Consider the following 25,731-nt stretch of genomic DNA (forward strand, 5'->3'; position numbering starts at 1 on the left):
CTAGTGGGCCCGACGTCCTCTAGTGGGCCCTGTGCTTACTGCATGGCACCATAGAGCTTCATTGCCATTTGCCATTGAACACCAGAATTGGCAGGTCCACCACTGGCGCCCTGTGCTTTTCACAGATGAGAGCAGGTTCACCCTGAGCACATGTGACAGACATGAAATGGTCTGGAAAAGCCGTGGAGAACATTATGCTGCCTGTAACATAGGTCAGCATGACAATTTTGGTGGTGGGTCAGTGATGGTCTGGGGAGGCATATCCATGGAGGGATGCACAGATCTCTACAAGCTAAACAATGGCACCCTGACTGCCATAAGGTATTGGGATGAAATCCTTGGACCCATTGTCAGCCCCTACGCTGGTGCAGTGGGTCTGGGGTTCCTCCTGGTGCACGACAATGCCTCATGTGGCAAAAGTATGCAGGTAGTTCCTGGAGGATAAAGGAACTGAAACCACTGCATGGCCCCCACGCTCACCTGACCTAAATCCAATAGAACACCTCTGAGATATCATGTTTCGGTCCATCTAACGCCGCCAGGTTGCACCTCAGACTGTCCAGGAGCTCATTGATGCCCTGGTCCAGATCTGGGAGGAAATACCCCAGGACACCATCTCATCTCATTAGGAGCATGCCCCGACGTTGTCAGGCATGTATACAAGCACGTGGGGGCCAAACAAACTACTGAGTACCATTCTGAGTTGCTGCAATGAAATTGCAGCAAAATGGACTCGCCTGCTGTATCATTTTTTCATTTGATTTTCGGGGTGTCTTTGAATTCAGTCCTCTGTAGTTTGATCATTTCCATCAAATGATGGGGCATCCTTACATTTCTAACACATTACCCCGTCCATATCAGTATAGATATCCAGCAGGAGATTTTTCCCCATTGAGATCTGATGTGTTTTCAAAGTGTTCCTTTCTTTTTTTTGAGCAGTGTATAATTGAGAAAATGTACCGTTTGCATTAACCATTGTGAGCTGCTTAGTAGTCTGGTTTCATAATCTATGAAGATCATCCAGCATTCACATAGATAGATCTGCCCAACTGGCATTCACTAATTTAATATTGGCAAATACAATTATTTATAGTGGGTTATTTATTCACTGGAATTAAAATCAAATTAAGATCATAAGCTCTAATTCTCATTCGCTGTGTGTTCAGTCCTTACTCCTTTCACCTTCTATTGCTTCAGTATTCACCAAGTTATGCATACCAGATTTATGGCAGTCATGCTAGTTTACCTAGATACATTGCACATTTAACATTGGGCTTTGTTTAGACTTGTGGTTGGGGGGGTGACAAAGATATGCGGTTGAACCGAGTTTTTGCCACCTGCCAATTGCCCCTCCTTAAGCTGCAATAGGCAGCTGATGGGCATTTTTACATGCTGGCCATGATGCTTCACTACACAGTCAAGCAATTTGGGAAGCGCTGCAAACACCTCGCAACTGCGTGCAATGCATGCAGTTGAGGCACAATTGTCAAATGCAGTTAAGTAGGCATCATTTCCTCACTGCCTGTCAGTAGCCTCTGAAGCGCGATCCAAACACGGATCAAGTTTAAGAGGAAAGGTGATTTAGGCTTCATTCAGACTTGTGGTTGGGGGGGCAGTGATTGAGGGGGGAGTGATTGAGCCATGTTTCTGCTGCCTGCTAACCACACCCTCCCTCCCCCACCTTAAGCTGCAATAGGTAGCTGAAGGGGGTGTGTACATGCTGCGGCCACAATGCTTTGCGTGTGCGGCAAAGGTAACCCAGCATGTAACACTAGACAGTCAAGCAAATAGAGAAGTGCCCCTAATGCCCCGCAAACTCATGCAGTTGCAGCGTCATTGTCAGCACAAATGAGGTTAAAACAGCCAAGAAGGAGGAATCACATCCTTTACTCAATGCCTGTCAGTAGCCTCTGAAGCTTGGGCTTCAGAGGAAAGAAAGATTTAGACACACGTATAAATCTACCCATAGTCTATAACACACCTTGTCCTTTTACAACCACAACTGATATATTTAACAATAGTGTTGCCTCACCTGGTTGTTCAAGCAGGCCTCAGCCTGTTTAACATCTCTTAAAAACAGATGGAAGATGTGAGACTGTACAAGGACCTCCCTTCTGTTCTCCCACATCTGGAGAAGCTTGTTCCATCCAACTTCCAGCTTCTGCAGCCACTGCTGGAGAGAAAGATATGGAAGGTCAGCCTCTTCTAAGCTCAGAAGGTCACTGACAGCTTGGATCTTGTTGTAGTCCTCCTCATATCTATTGATCTCCTCTTTAAGGGAAGCATGAAGCCCTAGCAATCTCTCAGCCTCGGGCAGGTTGGAAGGCAACTCCTCTGTGGCCACTGCAGTTTGCGTCTTAACCAACCAGGTCAGGAAGTTGTCCAGGTCTTGTATAAACTGCTGCAACTTGCTGGCCACCGTTAGAGAGTCCTCACATCCTTGGAGAGTCCTCTTCAGAGCTTCCCACTCTCTGCTAATTTCCTCAAAGTGTACCAACACCTCCATGGCCTGAGATGGGTGGCACGTGGCGAGAACTTCAGCATCTTGCTGCAGCTGGACCAGCTTGGGTTCTAAAGCCACCAATGCTGCCTCCATGGTCGAAAGTTTCCTCTGCAAGGCCAGCACTCCACCCAACTCTCCACTGCCACACTGGCTGGTCTCCATAGCTTTCCTCTTTTCGCGAATCTGAGACTTCACTTCATTGCACTCTAGGAAATAATTCTGCAGGCGAAGCACAGAAGTGAGCTGTTCTTTCCTCTGCTCCACTAATTCCACAATCCGGTTCCACCTGATAAGAGACAACAGTTGTTTTGAAAGTCTAAACAAGTGAAAAAATAACAAAAAAAACTACTGACAACAGCATATGTACAGAACTCATTTTTTTCTTCTTCAGACAATAAGACCTACAGGACAATGAGAGCTACACCGGAGACTGGGAGCAAGATTATAAAATACTATTTCTGTCAGGCGGGTATGGAATTAATTCTGGGAACTTACAGCGGCTGCAACTTCATTGTTTAAATGTGACTAGTACTAGAATCTGCAAAAAAAGAGAATCAAAGCGCTGGGTGCTGTGCTTCAATTGTTTTTATGATCCTGCATACATTTTGCTGGACACGAGAGGAGGTACAGTATCCTCTACTTTACTCAGCCCAAGAATTAAAGTAAATCTGGCATTGTCCTAAAAAATGTAAACAATGCTACAGAACAGCAGGTACCTAAAATTACCTGCAAGTACCTACTTAAGTTGTGAAATCCTAGGCTCAGCCTTTATAGTGGGCTTCAACTTCTTGTTATTTTATTCAAAATACAATTAAGCTTTTATTATTTCACTGCATTAGATTATCAGTGAAAGTCCTCTACTGATAGATTTTGTGTTAGAGGTGCGACGTATAGTTTGACTTGTGTCCAGGGAGCAAAGTAGACAAATATGCTCCTACCCAAAATAAATACCTCTCATCTCAGGATACACTGTGCAAAAAAGAGATGAACGCAGGGGCAGACTGACAACTCATGGGGCCCCCGGGCTATAGGGGATCATGGGGCCCCTGTGTCCTTGCCCAAACACAAAAAAGCCTATGAAAAAGGTACCAGGGGCATCTCATGGGGTCCCCTACTGACCCCGGGCCCTCGGGCAGTGCCCGAGTTTCCAAATGGTCAGTCCGCCCCTGGATGAACGTCTGCACTTTAGCCACTTACCATCCATGTAATATTGCTCACCCCTTTGACATCGTGCTGGTGCACGAAACGCGTCAGAGGAGCCCAACGGTGTGACGGCATGCCGCATACGGCCGAGAGGAAAGCCGGCGGCCATCTTTATTCTACTATTTTATGATCACATGTGAGTCTGTTACTTTTACCTGGATCTTTTTTAGCCTTCAAATTAATAAACATACTACACTATTAGCACAATTTTGTTCTCTGGCTTGGTCATTACGAGCCCTATAAGGTGGAGCCATCTTGGGATTTGGAGCCATTACTTGGAGCTGTTTCTGATGGGTATGTGAGCGGAGTGGGACCCCTGTGTGTGAGCAACATCATCCTGAGTGTCTACTTCTGAGCCTGATGACCCCACAGCCCTAGACCAGACCTAGATGACCCTATTACAGGATATACATATAATGCATATAATGCTTCTGGTAAGTGCATAATCTTACTGGCTCTTGGCACCTACAATTACCAGCATGGAGCACGGATCACCCCGTTTCATGGACTGCTATATTTCTAGATTGGACTTATCACTATTGTCACCATATTTGGCTTGTATTGAATTAACGCGTCACTTTAAGACGCAACCATCACTCCACTATTTCTGCGCCACCAGTAGTGCTCACATAATTTTACATTATTTTATTATCATTGGTTATCTTATGTTCTTCAGCGCTGCATATTTATTTCTTTTGATTGCTCACCTGCTGTTTAGGTGATCCTGACAGGCTCGGACCTCAGAGGAACTAGGATGTCCCCCCTCCAGCAGTTGCTGCACTATCTGATTAACATCCAATACCCGACCCATTAGACTGTTCATTTCCTGGTCCAGACTTTCAAACCTAAAATTCAGAAAACAGAATCTTGGTTACAAAATGACAATTCTTGTTTGTATTCCCCTACACTTTCAAATTCAGTGGAAGAGAAGAAATAACTAGCCAAATTTGAAATATCATAGAATACATTTGGAAAGGTCGGTAGTTTTTAACGAAATAGATGAGTACTTAAAGGATAAGTTCACCTTTTGGACAAATATAATAAATGCACATTTTTTTTGCAGGTAAAAAGGAGCCTGGAAAGCATTGCACCAGCAATCAGTAGATCGCTGGTGCCATACAGGTCTCCTGCAGACCTGTCAGAATATCTGCATCCCGATGTACGGAATGTACGGCCAAGCAGATATTCTGACAGGAAGCTTCAATGAACTACCACGACGCTACACAGCGGCGTGGTAGTTCATTAAAAACTACAAGCCCACACCGCTAATGCTGTAGGGAATTGCAGTTCATTAATTCACAGAAGTCCATAAATGAATGGTGTGGGTGGAGCCCCGCACAGTCGTGCTGTTTTTAAATTTGACAGATAGTATGAGGAGGGGTCGGGCGGCGGGTACAGCTCCAACTATGGGAACATGTTACATGTTCCACCTCAAAAACGGGTGGAACATGTAACATGTTCCCAAAGGTGAACTTATCCTTTAAATGAAAGACTAATGAGCAATTTTGATGTCTCACATTATTGTTATTAAAAGTGATTGTAAAAGCTATTTTTTTTAAAATAACAAACAGGTTTATACTTACCTGCTCTGTGCACTTTTTTTGCACAGAGCAGCCATGATCCTCTTTTCTCAGGTCCCCTGCCAGCGCTCCTGGCTCCTCCTCTTCTCTGTATGTCACCATAGGAAGCCGCTTCCTATTGTGGCACACCTGAGGGCTCAGTCCCATGCTGCACTGAATGTGTCTGTAGAAACTTAGACAGTGAGGCTCAGCCCCACCCCCATTCTCTTCTCATAGGCTATGATTGACAGCAGCAGGAACCAGTGGCTTCCGCTAGTGTCTCTGAGCCAGTGGCTCCCACTGCTGTCTCTGAGCAAGTGAGGAGACAGCATTAAGGGATTGCTGGGGGGAGAAAAACAAGAAAGATTTTTTTACCTTAATGCAAAGAACGCACCATAAAATGGCGGCAAACTACAATACCCTAAATTGTCAACAGGCTACACTTTAGAGCTTTACAGCTCTTCAATTTAGAGTTCATCATAAAAGAAGGCCTTGGAATTCTTTATCTTACTCTGGAGTGCAGTGGAATACCTAATATATGCATTGGCATCCTTTAACCTCCCTAGCGGTCTGATTATGTCCATATTTCTGTGCTCAAAGCGGTACATTTTTTTGCATGGAAATATGTATTTTTTTTATTGTAGGCCTGTAATTTTTAGGAATAACTCACTGAAATCTGTCCGATCAAGAGTCTAGTAAACATCCCGGGTATGTTACAATTTGAAACACGACATCATAAATTATAATTTAATAAATAATCATAAAAAATAATAATATAATAATAATAAATATAATTCAATAATGTAATCTTTGAAATATAGCGCCAAGTTCGCACATCGCTGAGCAAAGTCGCAGAATCGTTTTCAGAGTCTGATGATGAATTTCCCCACGAATCATTATCACTCAATTCTGCAAGTGATTCTGATTTACTATCACTGTTCTCTAGCCGGTCTAAAACCGCTTTTGACCTAAAGGGACGCTTTTTGGACGCCATGGACTTTTCTCAGTTTCCAGGCAGAAAGAACAGTAAAAATGCAGACAGGGCACAGGACAGAGCACTAGGGACAAAATGTATGTGAAATGGTTTGATATAGTAAAGTTTTACTATGTTATTTTAGTGTATTTAGTGAATGTCACTTTTTCTCATTTTCAAATTTCCCGCCGCTCCGTCCCCGTCTGTCCTGATGTCGCAGGGGATGGAACCCAGAAGACAAATGCTGGCATCCGCCGGAGGACATTACAGGGGACAATGCAGGAGGGACATCGCGGGAGCGAAGGACAAGGTAAGAGAAGAACAGATCCCGGAGCAGCGCCGCATGGTAAGCCCGAGTGTAGCTCAGGGTTACCGCTTGTGGTGCTGAAACTTTACCCCGAGCTACACTCGGGAATACCGCCAGGGAGGTTAAATAGGTTTTTTTTAATAATATGTACTGTATTAAAACTACAAAGAGGAAGGAGACACACCATGTCACCCTGCAGAAGTGATACAGTGGTCTTACAGCTACCCAGAGCAGAGCTAGCTAGCATTTTGTGATTGGAGCCATGAGCTTGTTTACATCCTGCTACCGCTGTGGTGAAGTACTTTCAGAGGCGATAGCAAAGGGATTAAATGAAGAACAGTGGCTGCCAATGTTGACCTGTTAAAAATGCTAGCTGCTTGTTACCCAAATTAGGCACCCAGATCAGGGGAGCTCAGGATTCATAATCTGTATACTTATAAACATCATGGGGGTTATTTACTAAAACTACATGGTAGTAAATCTGGTGCAGCTCTGCATAGAAACCAATCAGCTTTCAGGTTTTATTGTCAAAGCTTAACTGAAGAAGCTGAAGTTAGAAGTTGATTGGCTACCATGCACAGCTGCACCAAATTCTGAGTTCACCAGTTTTAGTAAACCTCCCCCATAGAATACTGAAGCCACCTTATCAGCATGCCCTTAAGGCAATTTATATTTTCTCTTGACTATTAACTTGCCTGTGCTGAACCACCTCAACATCCTCCAGTCTCTGTGGGATCTCCATCTTCATCAACCACTGTTCCTTCTCATCGATCCACACTTCACAGGAATTTACTTCACCAAACATTTTATAAACATCTAAAGCATCCTGAAGCCACTGACTTCTCAAGGAGGCAACTTCCACCACCTCTCCAAAGAGCTGCTCCAACTCCACAATGCTAATCTGTACATCCACCTGGTTTCGGTACTCAGTACCCAGTTCAGATAACAGTTTCCTCAATCCGAGCACAGTAGCTCTGTGTTTTTCTATTTCCTCTGAGGCTGCACGATGCTTTTTGACCAAAGACTGTGTGGAATACTCATCATGCCCAAAGTCATCACTGGACACCAAGCGATAGCTATCCTGCAGCCAACCAGCAAGCTCCATAGTGTCCGCGTTAAACTGGTGGAAGTTGGAAGCCTCCTGAAGCTTTAACTGGTGGGAATTTGCTGCTTTCTCAAGGTTCTCCCATTTCTGTTTTACTTCTTGCATTCGCTGGCGAAGTCCAGCCATTCCTCTCCTTCTTTTACTTAGCACCTTAAAGGAAAAAGATAGAGATTTTTCAAAGTATCTAAAACAAAAACTGCAGGTGTTGCCCCTTAGCAATCTGCAAAATAGTACTTTTCATTATTTGAGGAGGAACAAAACTGCATGAAAAACTGAGGCCCCCAGGAGATCTTGCCATAATATGGAACTATGCTTAAGTATTTTCACATCATGGCACACTTACCATCCAAAGCACCCTAGTCCAGCGATGCAATGTCTGTGCTCCATCTCACTGCTTCTCCATCAGAGTTTCCATCTTCTTCCAGCCGAGAGAGGTTACCATAACTCTCACACATGCATATGGAGTTTCTTAGTGCCAGCACCCAAGACATGCAGAGACTGTATACTTAGCTATGCATGTATACCTGTTCTAATGACTGTCAAAAACACTGTGGAGCAATCTTCTCCTACTTTCTGCTGTATGTCTAATACAAAAAGCGAAGCACAATCTCACCGAAAAAAAGACATTCCCTTAATCTTCAGTTTTCCGTATAATTTAAATATGGATATTCTTGCATCAGACACAACACATTTACAAAAATGTCCTTTGCTGATTAAGAGCTATTCTAATACAGCATCACTTATAATTATATTGGGATGATCAAAACATTTTCTAGGTATCAGTATTAAAATATGTGACTTACCTGCTCCCCCTTTTGAAGGGTCTGCTGTAGCATGGCGTGCCTCCCTCCGAGCTCACCCACAAAAATCTTGTGTTTGCTTAAGAGACGTAGAACACTGCTCAGATCCTTCCCATAGCTTTGTGGAGCAGACAGAATCTGTTCTTTCTCTCGAATCCAACCCTCAGCCTCCTCTACCTCCTGCAAGAAACACCAAAGACGCTTGGATTCCTCCAGCTCTCCCCGGCGTTTCTCTGCCAGTTGGCGAAGACCTTCTAAACAGCTCTTGACGTGCTCGACTCGGTTGCAGATGATCTGAGGGTCACATGGCTGGTAATCTGTGCAGCATTAAGTCATAATAATTCTGATATCAGTTTACACAGTAGATGTTTCCACTTCAAACTTTCTACCAAAAAGATTTTTGCTAGTAAAATCATGAATCAATTCTAGTGAAGTACTGTACACACATCATGGCCAAAGACAGACAGATCATCAATTAGAAACTATAGAGATCTGCCTGACCTAGAATTACTCATTGTGTATTCTGGCAGCCATGAATGTGGTCAGTTTGGAAGTAGCATAAGAGTCAAAGTTGTTCAGATAATTTCTCCACACTGCCATTTTGAACACTCCCATCATGAAATATACATAAATAAAAACAAAAAGAAATTGTAGTACAAGGTGGTACAGAAGCTCAGCTTTGCTGCATAAAATTGTACCATCCATCCTTGACCAGTGCTAGTGCTGTGGTGCCCCGAGTGGCACTCTCCTTCACATGTGGTAGACTTACTCTTTCATACGACCCTACTGGCATTCTATCTTCCAGCTCGGTCACCTTATTACTGACAGAACCTGCCCTGACACCACAAAGGTTGCCTTTCTATAGATTATTCCTAGGTCGATTGTTAAGACTATTGCTTCGAGTCCTATTGTCAGCTGCTCGCATGTATATTCCCGGACATTGGAAGTCAATCTCGCCTCCCACTGTCAGAGAATGGGTGGTGGAGTTAACTCATATCATGAGAATGGAAGAGTCGGTTGCCTGTGTCCAATAATATCGCTTGATATGCATGGAGTTATGGCACACTTGGATCGATTTCTCGACTTCTCCTATACTGTAACCTTTCTTGTAATCACAGTTAGGGATCTCCAAACACAGCATTCCGAAGTGATCAATCAATTAGATGGCGGGTCGCCCCCTTCTCTTCTTCCTCTTTTCTATCTTTTCTGATTTCTGTTTTGTGTGGTTTCCAATTTTCGGCTCAGCTTTATTTTTTTCACAAAATAAGCTTTATTATGGTGGTATTTGATCACCATTTTTTATTATATAAGCGGAAAAAGACTAAAATTTCCCAAAAAAAAATTTTTTTACTTTTTGCTATAACATGTATTCAATAGAAACATTTAACTAAAATTTCTTCATAAATGTAGGCTAGAATGTATTCTGCTACAAGTCTTTGGTAAAAAAAATCCCAATAAGTGTATATTGATTGGTTTGTGTCAAAGTTATAGCATCTACAAACTATGGTATATATCAGGTTCCCACCCGGCCTATAGCCAGATGGCGGTCTGCAAAACTCCTCGTCCCTTCGGGTGGACGCCATATGGCGTCCTTTCAGGCATGCGCAGTTTGCATGCACGCAGAGCCGCGAGCGGGCGATCTGTCACCAGCCATGTACCTCGGACACGACCAATGACAGATCTAAGTACCGGCCCCGTTGCCAGTACCATGTGACCTGCTGTGACCATTCACAGCAGGTCAAATGACAGTTGTATACAATGGCTGGCTTCCTTTCATGCCATCCATTGTATACTAGTGTGTCTAGCTGTGAATGGTCACAGAGATCACATGCACAAGCTGGGCCAATTACAGCCCAGCTGTGTCATGTGATTAGCCGTCGCCAAATCACAGCTAAGCACAAAAAAAAACCCTGAATAAATCGATGTCATTCAGGTAAATGCTTGCTTATAGCAAAGTAATTCTTTGCTATAAGCAAATTGTGTAAAAAAAAAAAATACTGATCACTTCCCCAAAGTAGTACAATGTAACTATGGCAACATTGTACTACTTTGGTCATAGTGGAATATGAAAAAAAAAATCTTAAAAAAAGAAAACAAATTTAATAAAAAATTTAAAACAAATACAAAAATGAATTTTTTTTTTTTTAAATTATAATTTTTTTTTTTCATACTGTCACCAGTCAGTGTCCCTGATCACCGCCATGCCAGTTATATGATGATGCTGTACTACACTGGTATGTAAAAAAAAAACAGCGAAAATCATTTTTTTCATTTTCCGAAAAATTATGACAAAAAAATTACGACTTCAAAAAACTCGCCATGCCTCTTTTGAAATACGTCGGACTGTCTACTTTGCAAAAAGTGGTCATTTGGGGGATATCTGTACTGTTCTGACATTCTTGGACCTCAAGAAATTAGATTGGCTGCCAGTACTTCAGGATTGATCAATATTCAGATCTATACCATAGTTTGTGAACTCTATAACTTTCCTACAAACTAAATAATAAATACTAATTTGGGTTATTTTCACCAAAGACATGTAGCAGAATACATCTCGGCCTAAATTTATGAAGAACAATTATTTATTTGCAAACTTTTATAACAGAAACAAAGAAAAACTTGTTTTTTTTTTTAATTTTCAGTCTTTTTTTGTTAATTTAGCAAAAAATAAAAACCCCAGTGTTGATTAAATACCACCAAAAGAAAGCTCTAGTTGTGTGAAGAAAATTATAAAATTTTAGTTTGGGTACAATGTTGTATGACCGCGCAATTGTCATTCAAAATGTGAGAGCACTGAAACCTGAAAAATGGCATGGGCAGGAAGGGGGTAAAAGTGCCCGGTATGGAAGCGGATATACTGGACGTTTTATTTATTTACCTTTTATACTAGTAATCAACAACCTATAAGGCCTGTTCACATCTGTGTGGGTGGTGCAGCTGCGGGACCTGCGCAAATACCTGCAGCTGCACCACCCGCACAGGGGAATGTGGGACCCGCAGGCGGATGCCATTAAGTTTAATGGCACGCCACCCGCACTGGAAATCGCAACAGTACTGGGAACAGAGGTTCCCGTGCTGGCTGCAATTTCCGAAGAAGTGCAGGGACTTCTTCTTTGCGTGTCCTGGGGCACGGGAGTCAGTTCAAATGAATGGGCTCTCATGCTCGTGCGGCCGCACATATGTGAACCTGGCCTAAAGGGACTGTGATAGTGCGGTGGGCATTCTGATGCGAACTGACACTTTGTGGATACTGATTTACTGCCACTAACATCACCAGTGACAGTAGTACAGCAGTCAGTGCTAATGCTATACACAGTCACTGTACTAATGACAGTGGCTGGTGAGGGGTTAAAATCTAGGGGCAGCCAAAGGGTTAACTGGGTGCCTAACAATGTTTACTGTTTCTAAAGTGTGCTGATTTCTTTTATAATGGCGTTTCAGCTGGGCTTTTTTTTTGCCCACAGTGCAAGTTAGAATGACAGCAACAAATCAATAAAGATATCTAGAAAATTATGCCTTTCAAAATTGCCTGCTGCAAAAGCCTCATATCAATAATGCACAGTTTGGCGGGTCTGTGACCCACATATAACACCCCGATGCATGAATCCTAGGATTCAGCAAGTATTTTAATTGCAAAATTTGACTTGTTGCTTTGTTTGGGTTGCACACGGCACTGGTGTCTTTCTCTTGTTCTGTGCATTGACATTGGAATTCTGTGTCTTGTAATGTCTTAAAAACCTCAATAAACATTCTTTAACCACTTTTACCCCCTTCCTGTCCAGGCCAATTACCAGCTTTCAGTGCTATCACACTTTGAATGACAATTGCACGGTCATGCAACACTGTACCCATATGAATTTTTTTAGCATTTTTTTGAGACAGATAAAGCTGTATTTTGGTGGTATCTATTCACCGCTGGGATTTTTATTTTGTTTCGCTATGTAAATGAAAAAGTCCAAAAATTTTGAAAAAAAGTGTTTTCTTATAAAATTTTGCAAATAAAACATATTTCATCATAAATCTTGCCAAAATTTATTCCGTTATCTTTTTAGCAAAAAAAAATAACCCAAATTAGTTTATAACCAAAAATTATAATTTTTAAACTTTTTTGTTTACATTTTTATTTTATTTTTTTATATTATTATTTATGGATTTTTATTTTTTTTTAACACACTGTCACCCTAGCAGTATAGTGTCACCACCATGGTGACACTGTACTACTTGTGGGGGGTGATGAAGATTTTTTTTTTACACTGATTGCTTTTACACCAATAAAGGCTGTAAAAGCAATCAGTTCTCCTTCTCTCTCTTTTATTTTATTTTTTTATATTATTTTTTTTTTTTTTTAACATACTATGACCCTAGCAGCACACAGATTGCTTTTACACCCATGAAGGCTGTAAAATCATTTCTCCTTCTCTCTGGCTGCATTCTTGTAGCCATTGAGAAATACTGTGTGAGCTGTGATTGGTCACAGCTTGTCACATGGTACAAGGCTGTTGTGAATAGCCTTGTACCATGTGATCTGTGATCATTCACAGATTTCACACGTAGTAAGCAACGATGTCAGAAGTGATATCTTGCTTACTACTCTGCATGTGATCACTGATTGGTCAATCAGTGATCACATGATCGGGACCTTGCACAAAGGTCCCGTCTGACGATCGGTGTTCCACTGTGTCCGGAGGACACAGCGGGCACTGGATCGCGGTGCTGCGCGCTCCCAGGGAGCGCGCACAAGCAGGGGGCAGGGAGGCCGTTTATAAATGACCACCCGACCCTGCACTGCCACCGTCTGGCCGTTTATATACAAAGTTTATATACAACGGCTGGACGAGAGGTGGTTAAAAAAAAATTCTAGTACATGTGTTAGCCCATTCAGGGCTAAGCCTCACCCATCCATCTCATCCTTCGTCCAAAGAGACCAACCTTACCAACCACTGACGTACTCTCTTACTGGACAGAGGGTGACATAGTGGGTAGGGCTTAGTTCCAAAATTAGGTATGTCAAGCCCTAAGTGAACCCTTACCTTACCTTGCGGTGCCTGCTCTCAGATATCACGCACTATGCGTATACACCTGTATTCAACATAACTGTAGATCATTTCTCTATAAAGTTAGTCCACAGAATTGGCTTATGCTGTTGTCTTGCTGGATTTACCTGAAAACACAGTGAATTTTAGGGCTGACTGGTTTAAGGAGTGGACTCTTTCAGTTTGGGCAGCAATGTCAGCCTCTAGCAAGCTGTGTTTTTGCAGCAAATCTTCTACTTCCAAAAGATGCTTTCCAAAATCTTTAGATGACAAGGGAACCTGTGAAATAGAAACATGTTAGGTTATGGAGCAACAATGACGCAGAAAATGGTGAAACTCAAAGTCCAAAGCAAAAAAGGGGGAGGCCCCTCATGGCAAAGTGGGGAATAAGTTGTGGGATTTTGGTTGCACCAGATGGAACCAATTCCACAATAATATCTTACAAGCAGTCTTTATTTACTGCAATTTAAAATCTTCATGCATCAAATCCACATATAACATGTGCATTAACCAGGAATACAGCTGAGACGTACACTCACTCAATTGTTCAATTGCTTGGTAACACAATTTGCTAATCAGCCAATCACATTGCAGCAACTCAATGCATTTAGGCATCTAAATGTGGTAAAGATGACTTGCTGAAGTTCAAACTGAGCATCAGAATGGGGAAAAAAGGGGATTCAAAGTGTTACTAAAACCAAGACCCTGCATTCATTCTATCTGGTCTCCCACAGTACACGAACATGGAAATGCAATTATTTTAGTAAATATAAACTGCTAAATACCCTTTCTCATCAGCAGTTAGAGCAGACTTGTGACTTCTATCAGTGTCCAGCAGAGCACTGGTTGAAACTTGTAGGAGGAGTTTTCATTCTGCTCTAGGAGGATGCAAAACCCCTGACCTCTGTCTGGACAGTGCTGATTGGCCCTGTGCTGATCACATGCACTCTCCCAAGAAAAACAGAAAAATGTCTCTAGCAATACACACTAAACTGAGCATGTACAGAGTGTCTCCACACGATATGTTTTATCAGGAGATAAGAGGGAGGCATTGGAAGAAGGGGAGGATCAGAGAAGACAGGATCAAACAGCATTTTTACACAATGCAGAGGATTAACCCCTTAGATTCCAGAGTGAGCATAACAAGCATGCTTTACTGCATATACAGACTGATTTTACTGTTGTGGGTTTAGTAACACTTTAAGTGACTTTTAACGTGGCATGGTTGTTGGCGCCAGATGGGCTGGTCTGAGAATTTAAAAAACTGCTAATCTGCTGGGATTGTTACACACAACCATCTCTAGGGTTTACAGAGAACGCTCCGAAAAAGAGAAAATATCCAGTGAGCGGCAGTTGTGTGGACGAAAATGCCTTGTTGATGTCAGAGGAGAATGGGCAGACTGGTACAAGATGACAGAAAGGCAACAGTACCTCATGTCAATATGGACCAAAATCTCTGAGGAATGTTTCTAACACCTTGTTGAATCTATGCCATGAAGAATTAAGGCAGTTCTGAAGGCAAAAGGGAATCCAACCCGGTACTAGCAAGGTGTACCTAATAAAGTGGCCGTTGAGTGTAGATATGAGTTACATATTTGCAGTGTATAATATCAACGCGTTTCACAATAGTTGCTTCTTCAGGATTAACACTGCTCATTGTAGATACAAGTGTCATCCAAAGTGAACATAAAGAGCAACTTTTGATGAGACTTGATTGTGGCTGGACGTTTGCAGCAATACCTCACGTGTGGTGCAATTGCTTTTTACATATGTTTGAGGGACCTATGCATTTGCATGAGCAAGGGGGTGTTTTGCTTTTTTTTTATATAATTATTATTTTATTAAATTTTTTTTTACACTTTTTCATTTTTTTTTTTAATTCAAAGTAGAATGCCGGGCTTTTACTAACTATGCTTAAAAACACTCCCTCCCCCTTCTATCACCTATACTAACTACCCAGTGGAAAAAAGATGTGTATATTTACCTATTTTTGGGTCACAGCAGTCCAGTCACATGATCAGCTCCCCCGTGTCAGGCAGTGGCCACTCATAAGAGAGGAAGGAGCGCCAAGAACGGATGGGCCACAGTAAGCCTATGAGTGATGTCACTGCTCAGGCATTGTTGTTGAGTGCGCTCTGCTCTCCCCTGTAGGCGGCGTAGGCTAACACTAGGGAGTTAATTTGACCAGACCGAAGTGGCCCGAGAATAGATAAAGCCGGCTTCTTTAGCGCGAGAAGCGCTGCACTTTGTGAATAGCCCGGCGTCTTCTGGGACACATGACATGTCCCAGAAGACGCCGGGCCATTCACAAAGCGCAGCGCTTCTCACACATGCGCAGTGGCCACACGGCTGTCAGCCGGGTGCCCGCACTAAAGGGAGGACAACTCTGTGGAACTGGGAGCAGGTACCTGTCAAATTCCGGTATCCAGCCCCCCCCCCTCCCCAAAGGTCCGCAGTCTCTTGGTCATCCCCTGTACTGTCTGCAGTCTCTGGTCATTCCCTGTACTGTCTGCAGTCTCTTGGTCATCCTCTGTACTGTCTGCAGTCTCTTGGTCATCCCCTGTACTGTGTCCGCAGTCTCTTGGTCATCCCCTGTACTGTGTCCGCAGTCTCTTGGTCATCCCCTGTACTGTGTTCGCAGTCTCTGGTCATCTCCTGTACTGTGTCCGCAGTCTCTGGTCATCCCCTGTACTGTGTCCGCAGTCTCTGGTCATCTACTGTACTGTGACAGCAGTCTCTGGTCATCTCCTGTACTGTGTCCGCAGTCTCTGGTCATCTCCTGTAGTAGGTCTGCGGTCTCTGGTCATCTCCTGTACTGTGTCCGCAGTCTCTGGTCATCTCCTGTAGTAGGTCTGCGGTCTCTGGTCATCTCCTGTACTGTGTCCGCAGTCTCTGGTCATCTCCTGTAGTAGGTCTGCGGTCTCTGGTCATCTCCTGTACTGTGTCCGCAGTCTCTGATCATCTCTTGTACTATGTCCGCAGTCTCTGGTCATCTCCTGTAGTAGGTCTGGTAGTAGGTCTGCAGTCTCTGGTCATCTCCTGTACTGTGTCCGCAGTCTCTGGTCATCTCCTGTACTGTGTCCGCAGTCTCTGGTCACCTCCTGTACTATGTCCGCAGTCTCTGGTCATCTCCTGTACCATGTCCGCAGTCTCTGGTCATTTCCTGTACTGTGTCCGCAGTCTCTGGTCATCCCCTGTACTATGTCTGCAGTCCATTGGTTCAGAATATTTTTTTTATTTTTTTTCACCTCAAAAACCTAGGCGCGTCTTATGGTCAGGTGGATCTTATGGAGCGAAAACATTTTTTACACAGGTTAGTAAGAATAGGGGTTAGGAGGCGGGGAGCGTTTTTAAGCATAGTCAATAAAACCTTAGAATTCTACATCAACGTTATTGTTATCACAAGGGGGCTAACAAGTAGCTTTGGGTGGGTGACAGGTACTCTTTATGGAGACATCAGGAGTCCATTAGACCTCATTGTCTCCCCTGCTCACTAAAGCAGCAAATGAAGTACAGATTGTGCTCGATTAACTGCCTCCCTGGCTGTAGCAGTCAGGGAATGACAGCTCTGAAACTGGAAGCGACTTTAACATTATTTCATTAGTCACAGAGAAGATCTGTTCCTCCATTTCCTCTGTGTTTAGCATTTACCGCAGTCCCAAGATCCCCAGTGGAATAGGAGAGGAACCACTGAGGGCAGCAGGAGGCATAGGGGGGCCCTTCTCAGTAACCTAAAAATGATTGAGCGGCTGTAGAGCAGCCCAGATCACTTTTACTAAACAGCCAATCACCAACTGTAAAAAATGACCTCATGAGTTCAGTACAACTACTTGCTTACAGGAAATACATCTACATGCAGTGGTCAGCTAGTGGTTTTAAAGGACAAGTCTACTTGTAGTGAAAACCAAATAAGTCCACCCTCTCTGGCCTCCCATCCAATCTAGAAACCCCTATTGAAAGTTCATTTCACAGGCACATCAACACTGAAGAATCACCTGCATCTCATCCATCCAGTCAATCATGTACACCATCTCCTGAAATATTTTCTGCAGTGCCAAGTTCCGTTCCAGCCTCTTTCTTCGGGAACATAGCAAGTCTTTCAGTAGGTTCCACTGTCTCAGGATGTTGTCCTTCTGAGCTGCTATTCTACAAATGTCATAATATCCCTCTGATTCCATCTCCTGGGCTAGGTCCGCCACAACCTGGATCCGCTCCTCATATGATGAAATATCTGCCTCAATGGCCTCGTGTTTCTTCATGGCAGCCTCCACTGCAGACAGGTCATAGCCGAAATTATCCTAATGAGAGACAAATGGCCAGCTATGAAGGCTACAATTCAGTCACTCAAGTCTAAATGTGAGGAACAGCCTAGTATAAAAGAGACATACTACTTGGGAGCAGCCACTCTGCCTGCCACATTATGTGGGACACAAGTAATTGGTTTTCACTACCTGGGACAGATGGCGATGGTCCTCAAAAAGTCATGCCTACCTGAGACACAAGGCGCTGGTTCTCACTAAGCCATGCCTCTCTCATGGCAGCCTTCTGATCAAATCTCTGAGACAACAGCTCCAGCTTCTCTTGACGGATAAGCTCATTGCGCAGGGCGACCTCTCTGTCATGTTCAGCTTTCTCTAGCCATGTCCAAGCCTAGAAAACAATGCAGCTTGTATCTATTACTTATTAAAGGGACACTCATTTTCAAATATGCCCTAGAAATATATATGTTTACATTCCTATATAATTTTATCTTGAATCCGGACCTTTTAGAACAGGCACACCACATACTGTGCAGCTTCACAATTGAGTGGAGTAGAACGGACTATTCCAACCAACAGTGTAAGTTACGGTCTTCAGAGTCTGTTATATTCATTACAACTGTTTAATTGTTATTAAACCTTCCTTGGAAAAATACATGAAAAAATGTAGTTGTATACCTTGTCACCAATTCTTCCAGTCCACACTTTTGTGCAGTGTTTACAGCATTACCAACCTTTAAAAGCCTCCTCTGTTGAGTCCCCTTTGCCTCCAGTGTCTCCCTGGTGACACCCAGGCATGCGACGCTCCCACCACCTGGTGCCTTGCATGTCCATTAGAGGCTCCTAGTGTTGTACCCAGATGATGCGTGAGCAGTAGGGGTGTCCAGCACATGTACAGCAGGGGCAGCTAGCACTGCATTCGACCGGTGCATGCATAGTAGTACTGTGCTTAGTTTTTTAAGCCCAGTACTGCGCATGTGTCAGACGGCAGAGCCTATCATGCATACACCCAGGGGTGTATTTACCACAAGGCAAACAAGGCACTTGCCTAGGGCGCCATTTTTCAGGGGGGCAGCACCTCCCTTCAGAAGAAGAGATCGAAGAAGGGACACGCGCGATGGGAACCAGGTGGGATCTGAGAGAGGCTGCTTGATGGTGTAAGTAGAGCCTGACTCTCGTTCCCAGGGATGTCCAGATGAGTGTCTTTCTATCTACATATGGAGGGGCAGGGGTGTTGTTGGTCAATGTCCGGCTCTCTCCGGTTGTGTTGGTCGGTGTCTGTGGGGGCAGACGATTTTTCGGTTGCCTAGGGTAGCACAAAACCTAAATACACCACTGCATATACCAGTCATACTTCCAAAGAAAAAAAAAAACATCAAAAACAATTGTATTACACACTTTGTGCATGCAGCATAATGTAAAGGGTAGTTGTAATATTAGGATTTAATAATACTTTAGATTGGCCATAGACAAGAGATGTTTGTTATCTAATCTGGCCTTTGTCACCCAATCCAGTCTGTTTTAGAGGATCAGGCAACAACACAATGTCTGTGGACACCTGCAGATACACCACAAGCAAGTTATCTCAAGGAAATAATATCTGAACCATTTGGAAAACTCTTTCCTATAGCTACTGTTCCTCCTTAGATGAGCTGGGGTCAGGAGGTGTCTGTGTGCCCCTCTTTTTTCCACATCATGAACACAAGTGCATGGGCAAACCAGGTATATACTTTTATTCACAAGAATGGAATCAAAAATGTTTTCAAACAGTCAGATTATACTGGCACCTAAATGCTCTCTGATGTCTATGGTCACCTTCAGACTGGCTAAAGATGGGAATATATTAAACATCAATTGCAGCACTGCCAGGAGCCACTGCAATGTTTTATTAAATTCACCCAGTAAGTGAACAGCACACATATTGTGGTAAATACGTTCTTAATGCAATCAGGACCAAAATGTTGAAATATTTTTGTGTTTATATAGGAAAGCATTTCTACCATTGATCGCTAGGAGAACTGCTACACATTCTGATCCTCACCACAATCTCTGAATCAGAAAAGCTAGCCACAGACAAAATATGAAAAATGAAAACATGGGCATGATCAAATCATATTAAAAATATACCCCACCACAACTACCACACTAGCCATATAAGAAAACCAGTTAGAAAATCCAAGCTTGTTGGTTTCTCTCCAAAAGTTTACCTCTCTCACCGCCCACGGGATTGCCACCCATTTCCACAACAAGATTGACGCTATCCGTAAGGACATCGTCAACTTGCAATCTACTTCCGCACCTAGCCTCCCCACCCCCGTCACCCCTTCATCTCCTCCCTCCTCTGCCCTCACAACCGCACTGCCCCCCACCTCTCCCAAGGCCCCGCCCACCATAACCCCCCCCTGCACTGCACTCCCTCAGCCCTGTCACTACTGAGGAAGTCGCCAAAGTCCTCTCAGAAGCCCGCCTCACTACCTGCCCCCTGGACCCTATCCCCTCTCAACTCCTCCGGTCACCCCCCGCCTCCCTCATCCGCTCCCTCACCCACATGTTCAATCTCTCCCTCTCTACTAGCGCATTCCCCTCCCCCCTAAAGCACGCGCATATCACCCCCATCCTCAAAAAGCCCTCCCTGGATCCCGCGGACCCCAACAACCTCAGACCCATCTCCCTGCTGCCACTCACCTCCAAGCTACTTGAGCGCATAGTCTACGATCGCCTAAGCTCCCACCTTACTGACAATAACCTCCTTGACCCACTACAGTCCGGCTTCCGTCCCCTACACTCCACTGAAACTGCCCTCCTCAAAATCACTAACGACCTACTAAACGCCAAAGCCAAGGGCGACTACTCTGTCCTCCTTCTCCTGGACCTCTCCGCGGCCTTCGACACAGTTGACCACCTCCTTAATGAACTACTCTCCCTTGGCATCAGAGATACCGCTCTCTCTTGGTTCTCATCCTACCTATCCCGACGCTCCTTCAGCATCACCTACAATGGTGCCACCTCCCCCTCCCTCCCCCTCTCTGTTGGGGTCCCCCAAGGCTCTGTCCTTGGACCCCTTCTCTTCTCCATCTACACCTCCTCCCTGGGCAAACTCATACACTCCCACGGCTTCAACTATCACCTCTACGCTGACGACACCCAAATCTACCTCTCCACCCCTCTCCTCACCCCCACTATCTCCGCCCACATCACGCACCTCCTAAACGACATCTCAGACTGGATGTCGCTACATTTCCTCAAGCTCAACCTCTCCAAAACCGAGTTCCTCATCTTTTCCCCTGCCCACCCCCCCCCCCATCCTATCCATCATCACCAACAACTCCACTATCATTCCCGCCCCGCAAGCCAAAGTCCTTGGCATCATTCTTGACTCGAACCTCTCCTTCCAACCGCATGCCAAATCACTTACAAACACACGCAGGCTCCACCTCCGCAACATTGCCAAGATACGTACCTTCCTCACCCCTGACACCACCAAACTTCTAGTACACTCCCTCATCATCTCACGTCTTGACTACTGCAATTCTCATCTCACCGGCCTACCTAAGTGCAGGCTCTCCCCGCTCCAGACCATCCTGAACTCAGCGGCTAGACCAGGGGTGGGCAAACTTTTTGACTTGAGGGCCGCAATGGGTTCATATATTGGACCCGGGGGCCGGACCAAGAGTAGATGAATGATGTGTATGTGTCATCCATAGTAAGTATAGTAATATTCCCCCATAGTAAGCATAGTAATTAATCCCCCATATAGTAATTCATCCCCCATAGTAATTCATCCCCCATATAGTAATTCATCCCCCATAGTAATTCATCCCCCATAGTAATTCATCCCCCATAGTAATTCATCCCCCATATAGTAATTCATCCCCATAGTAATTCATCCCCCATATAGTAATTCATTCCCCATATTAATTCATCCCCCATATTAATTCATCCCTCATATAGTATTTCATCCCCCACAGTACTATTCCCCCCCAAGTAGTAAACCAAGTCCCCCCTGTGTCAATTCACTTACCTCTGCTCCGCGCGTTCCTCTCGCCGTGTTCCCGCGCCGTTCCGGTCTTCAGGGCGGACTGTGAGAGGAGCCTAGCTCCCCTCACGTTCGTCACGCTGCCCCACCTACACACATCCTGACAGCCAATGTATCACGCTCCGCGGGCCGGATTAAAAGGTCCGCCGGGCCATATATGGCCCGCGGGCCGTAGTTTGCCCATTGCTGGGCTAGACTCATCCACCTCACCACCCGCTCCACCTCTGCCACCCCCCTCTGCCTCTCCCTCCACTGGCTCCCGATTGCCCAATGCATCAAATTCAAACTTCTAATCCTGACCTACAAAGCCATTCACAACACTGCCCCTGACTACCTCACCAACCTGATCCCCAAGTACCGCCCTACCCGTACCCTTCGCTCCTCACTGGACCTCCTCCTATCCTGCTCCCTGGTCTCCTCCTCCCATGCACGACTGCAAGACTTCTCCAGGTCCTCCCCCATCCTCTGGAACTCACTGCCCCAATCCATCAGACTGTCACCTTCCCTCCTCACATTCAGGCGCTCCCTCAAAACCCATCTCTTCAGGGAAGCCTACCCCACCCTCACCTAACGGCCATTCTCCCTCTTTCCTCCCAACCCTCATTCCCCTCAGCCACTTCCTACTGTACCATTACCCCCTCCCTTCTAGATTGTAAGCTCGAAAGAGTAGGGCCCTCTTACCCCTCGTACGTTGTTTGTTATTGTTGTACTGTGCCATGTATTGTCCCCCCTATATTGTACAGCGATGAGCAAACCCTTTGGCGCTAAATAAACTCGATGTAATAATAATAAAAGTAAAGCTGGCCATAGACTGGTAGAATTTCAAACAAAAATTCCTAAGAAAAATATTTTAGTAAAGCAGGCCATAGACGAGTCAAAAAAATTGGGTTTTGTTGACCAAAAAGTTATTGTGCCATCAATTGTTTCAGTTGGAAAAAAAAAAAAATGAGCATGTTGGATCAGGCACTTTTGATTGCGGCACGAAAATCATGCGTTGCAGCTGGCACACTAATGATGCAAAAAACAAACCATTTGATAATCCAATGCGATTTTGTTTGTTTTTTTGACTCATCTACGGCCTGCTTACATTTGTTAATTTTTCTAATCATTGGTGGGATCAAATCAACATTCATTTTGCAGTTTTCCTAAAGAAGGCCATAGACGTATCAAAAAACAAATGTTCTGTAGATCAAAAAACTAAAATAGCTTATAAGATTGTGCCATCAATTGTTTAAAATTTCTTTAAAAAAACCCAGCTTGTTGGATCAGGCACTTTGGATTGCAGCACAAAAATCGTATGTTGCAACTGGCACACAAATAATTCAATGATCAACACGAGTTTCGTTCATTTTTCGACTCGTCTAAGGGCTGCTTAGCAGTGAATATGGTTTTCATTTGGTAAAGTCCATTCAATCGAAAATCAATGATTTTAATTCAAAAATGCTATCCATCTATGGCCAGCTTAATGCAGGTCATAGACGAGTCAAAAAACGAATGAAATTTGTGCCGGTCGTCAAATCGTTCGTTTTTCTAATCATTAGTGTACCAGCTGCGATGCACGATTTTTGTGCCACAATCGAAAGTGTCTGATCCAACATGCTGTTTTTTTTTGTAGAAAATCAAAACAAGTGATGGCACAATCGTATGAGCTATTTTCGTCTCGTCTATAGCCTGCTTACATGATGCAAAAAAGTGGGCAGATCCCACGGTACATTCGTATGGGTGTTTTGCCATGGTAAATCAAAGACGAATTCTCCTGCGCTCTAGGACTCAGACAGGTGGCGAATAGATGGAACCAGGCCTGGAGAAATCGTCCAAGAAAGCATAAAGGGCTGTGCGGCTCCAAAACAAGGCTGGGGAAGCACGATCAATACTGCAGAATGAAATGAAAACGAGAAGCGCACCAACCTTGCGCATTACCTCAGTAACCAAAATGTATTAATTGTAAAAAATATACTCACAAACAGCGCATAGCTGGCATGGCATCACCCCTACTGTAGACGCGTATTGACACGAAATGCATCTAGGAGGAGCCTTCGCATGCCTTGACGTCACGCCGCCGGATCAGGAGGTCCGGCGGCCAACCCTTGATTTTCACTGGCTTCTGCGTGGATCTAAGGAGCAGTGTGATCCGACCAGACCAATATCTTCTTATCATTGAGGGACCACCCGGGTACCACCAAGCAGCTCCTGCATGAGACCTCGGCTACATGTGACCTGTACATGCGCATTGAGATTGCGCTTCTGGTAAGTGGGCAATCTATCTATCCCTCGATATTGGATTGGATTACACCAACGTTTTTGGAGGTTTTTTCATAATTGAACTGCTTACCACATCTGATATTATTACATTGGACAATTATCTTTTCTCATGAGTTATTTCACATAATTGCTATAAAGATATTGTTTGTAGCGCTGCACTTTTATTTTGTCAATTTCAGTTGGAAAGGTTTTGTGGTTCCTTTTAGTGCATTTGCTGCTCACTGGAGTGCACTCACTAACTTATCTACATACAGCGCACTTATCTACATACAGCGCACTGAACACCCATTCCCTTGATGGGACTCACGCTATCTTCAAGTCCCTGTGAGGACGTACATGCCTGATTTCATTCACTGTTTGCGAGTATATTTTTTACAATTAATACATTTTGGTTACTGAGGTAATGCGTAAGGTTGGTGCGCTTCTCGTTTTCATTTCATTCTGTTTTGCCATGGTGCCATGGTGCAAATCCCAGCTGAAGTTATTCATCTGACAGGCTGGCGATGGCCACAGCTTTGTATGGGTCCAGCATTGCTCACCACAGGTGATCGCTGGGTTTGTGAACAACCACAAATAGCTGTGGCTGCCGACAGCCTGTCATTATAGTGTACAGATTCAGTCGCTGATCACAGCTGTCAAATCCAGCATCAGGAATTAGTAGATTCCTGCAGCTGGAATTTGCACCTTGACAAAACGCCCTTGTGTAGGTAGCCAGAAGCTGCTAGAGTTCACAGTCCAGCTTGGCATTATACAAAGCTCCTGCTTTCCCATTAGGGCTGCACAATATCAGTATGTGGTGTGAGCAAACTCACCAATGCTTGCGAAAACATGTCAATGTAACTAATGTAACTAATGTGTCTATTATCACCTGTGGATACTTTCCAACATGAACTGACGTTGGGGAGAAAATTCACAGATTTTGCAGTCCTGGAAATTTAAGGCTAATATGAAGTGTTACCAGGAACAATGATATACAGATAAGAAGGACTCACCTTGTTAATATCAGATATGGTTTTCCCTTCAGGTGGAACATATACTTTTCGTTTCTCCTCCCTCATCTTGCTCTGAATGGTGAAAAGAAGAACCTCCAAATTTCCTTTCTCTTGGAATCTAGGTAAAAGTAACAGCTATGGTCTGACTATGATTAAAACCCAACTAGGCAGATAAAAAATAAATACACCTAAAAAAAAAATCGAGACCGCATGTTTTTACTTTCTTAATTGTTCTGTGTGTTTTTCCAAGTAGCCCTCTATTCATTTTTTTATGGATTCTTTAGCTAATTTTCATAAAAAAACATTTTCATAGAAAAACAAGTGATATTAAAATCAAGTGATTGTAAAGGTTCTCTTTTTTTATAGCAAATATGGTATACTTACTTGCTCTGTGCAATGGTTTTGCACAGAGCAGCCGTGATCCTCCCCTGCTGGTGCTCCTGGCCCCTTGTGCCTTCCAAGTTCCCCCAGAGCAAGCCACTTGCTATGGGAGCACTCATGCGGGCTGGATCCTGAGCCACACTGTGTGCGTCTATTGACACACACAGTGTGGATCAGCTCAGCCCCCCTGCTCCCTCGTTACATATTTGATTGACAGCAGCGAAAGCCATTGAATGGTGGATGAAGGTAAAATGAGCCTGTGCCTAGATCATGCACCCTAAAGTATTTACATATTCTGAACAAGCAGTAAAAGTACTT

At 44.0% G+C, this 25,731-nt stretch overlaps 1 protein-coding gene across 1 annotated transcript in view; it reads right to left on the reverse strand.

The window, feature by feature from the left end:
• The window catches only part of SPTBN4 (spectrin beta, non-erythrocytic 4), a 240,366-nt gene that overhangs the window by 175,164 nt on the left and 39,471 nt on the right, over positions 1 to 25,731 (reverse strand). The window contains exons 10-17 of the mRNA XM_089654174.1: positions 25,033 to 25,150; positions 17,975 to 18,133; positions 17,479 to 17,781; positions 13,612 to 13,762; positions 8,454 to 8,767; positions 7,241 to 7,800; positions 4,414 to 4,551; positions 2,033 to 2,789 (exon numbers count right to left, since the gene is read on the reverse strand). Coding sequence (XP_089510300.1) covers positions 2,033 to 2,789; positions 4,414 to 4,551; positions 7,241 to 7,800; positions 8,454 to 8,767; positions 13,612 to 13,762; positions 17,479 to 17,781; positions 17,975 to 18,133; positions 25,033 to 25,150 — 2,500 coding nt within the window. The remainder of the gene's footprint in view (positions 1 to 2,032; positions 2,790 to 4,413; positions 4,552 to 7,240; positions 7,801 to 8,453; positions 8,768 to 13,611; positions 13,763 to 17,478; positions 17,782 to 17,974; positions 18,134 to 25,032; positions 25,151 to 25,731) is intronic.

Source organism: Staurois parvus, unplaced genomic scaffold (assembly GCF_062004578.1).
Source record: "Staurois parvus isolate SC_StPar_1 unplaced genomic scaffold, SC_StPar_1.0 ptg000746l, whole genome shotgun sequence".
Lineage (NCBI taxonomy): Eukaryota > Metazoa > Chordata > Amphibia > Anura > Ranidae > Staurois > Staurois parvus.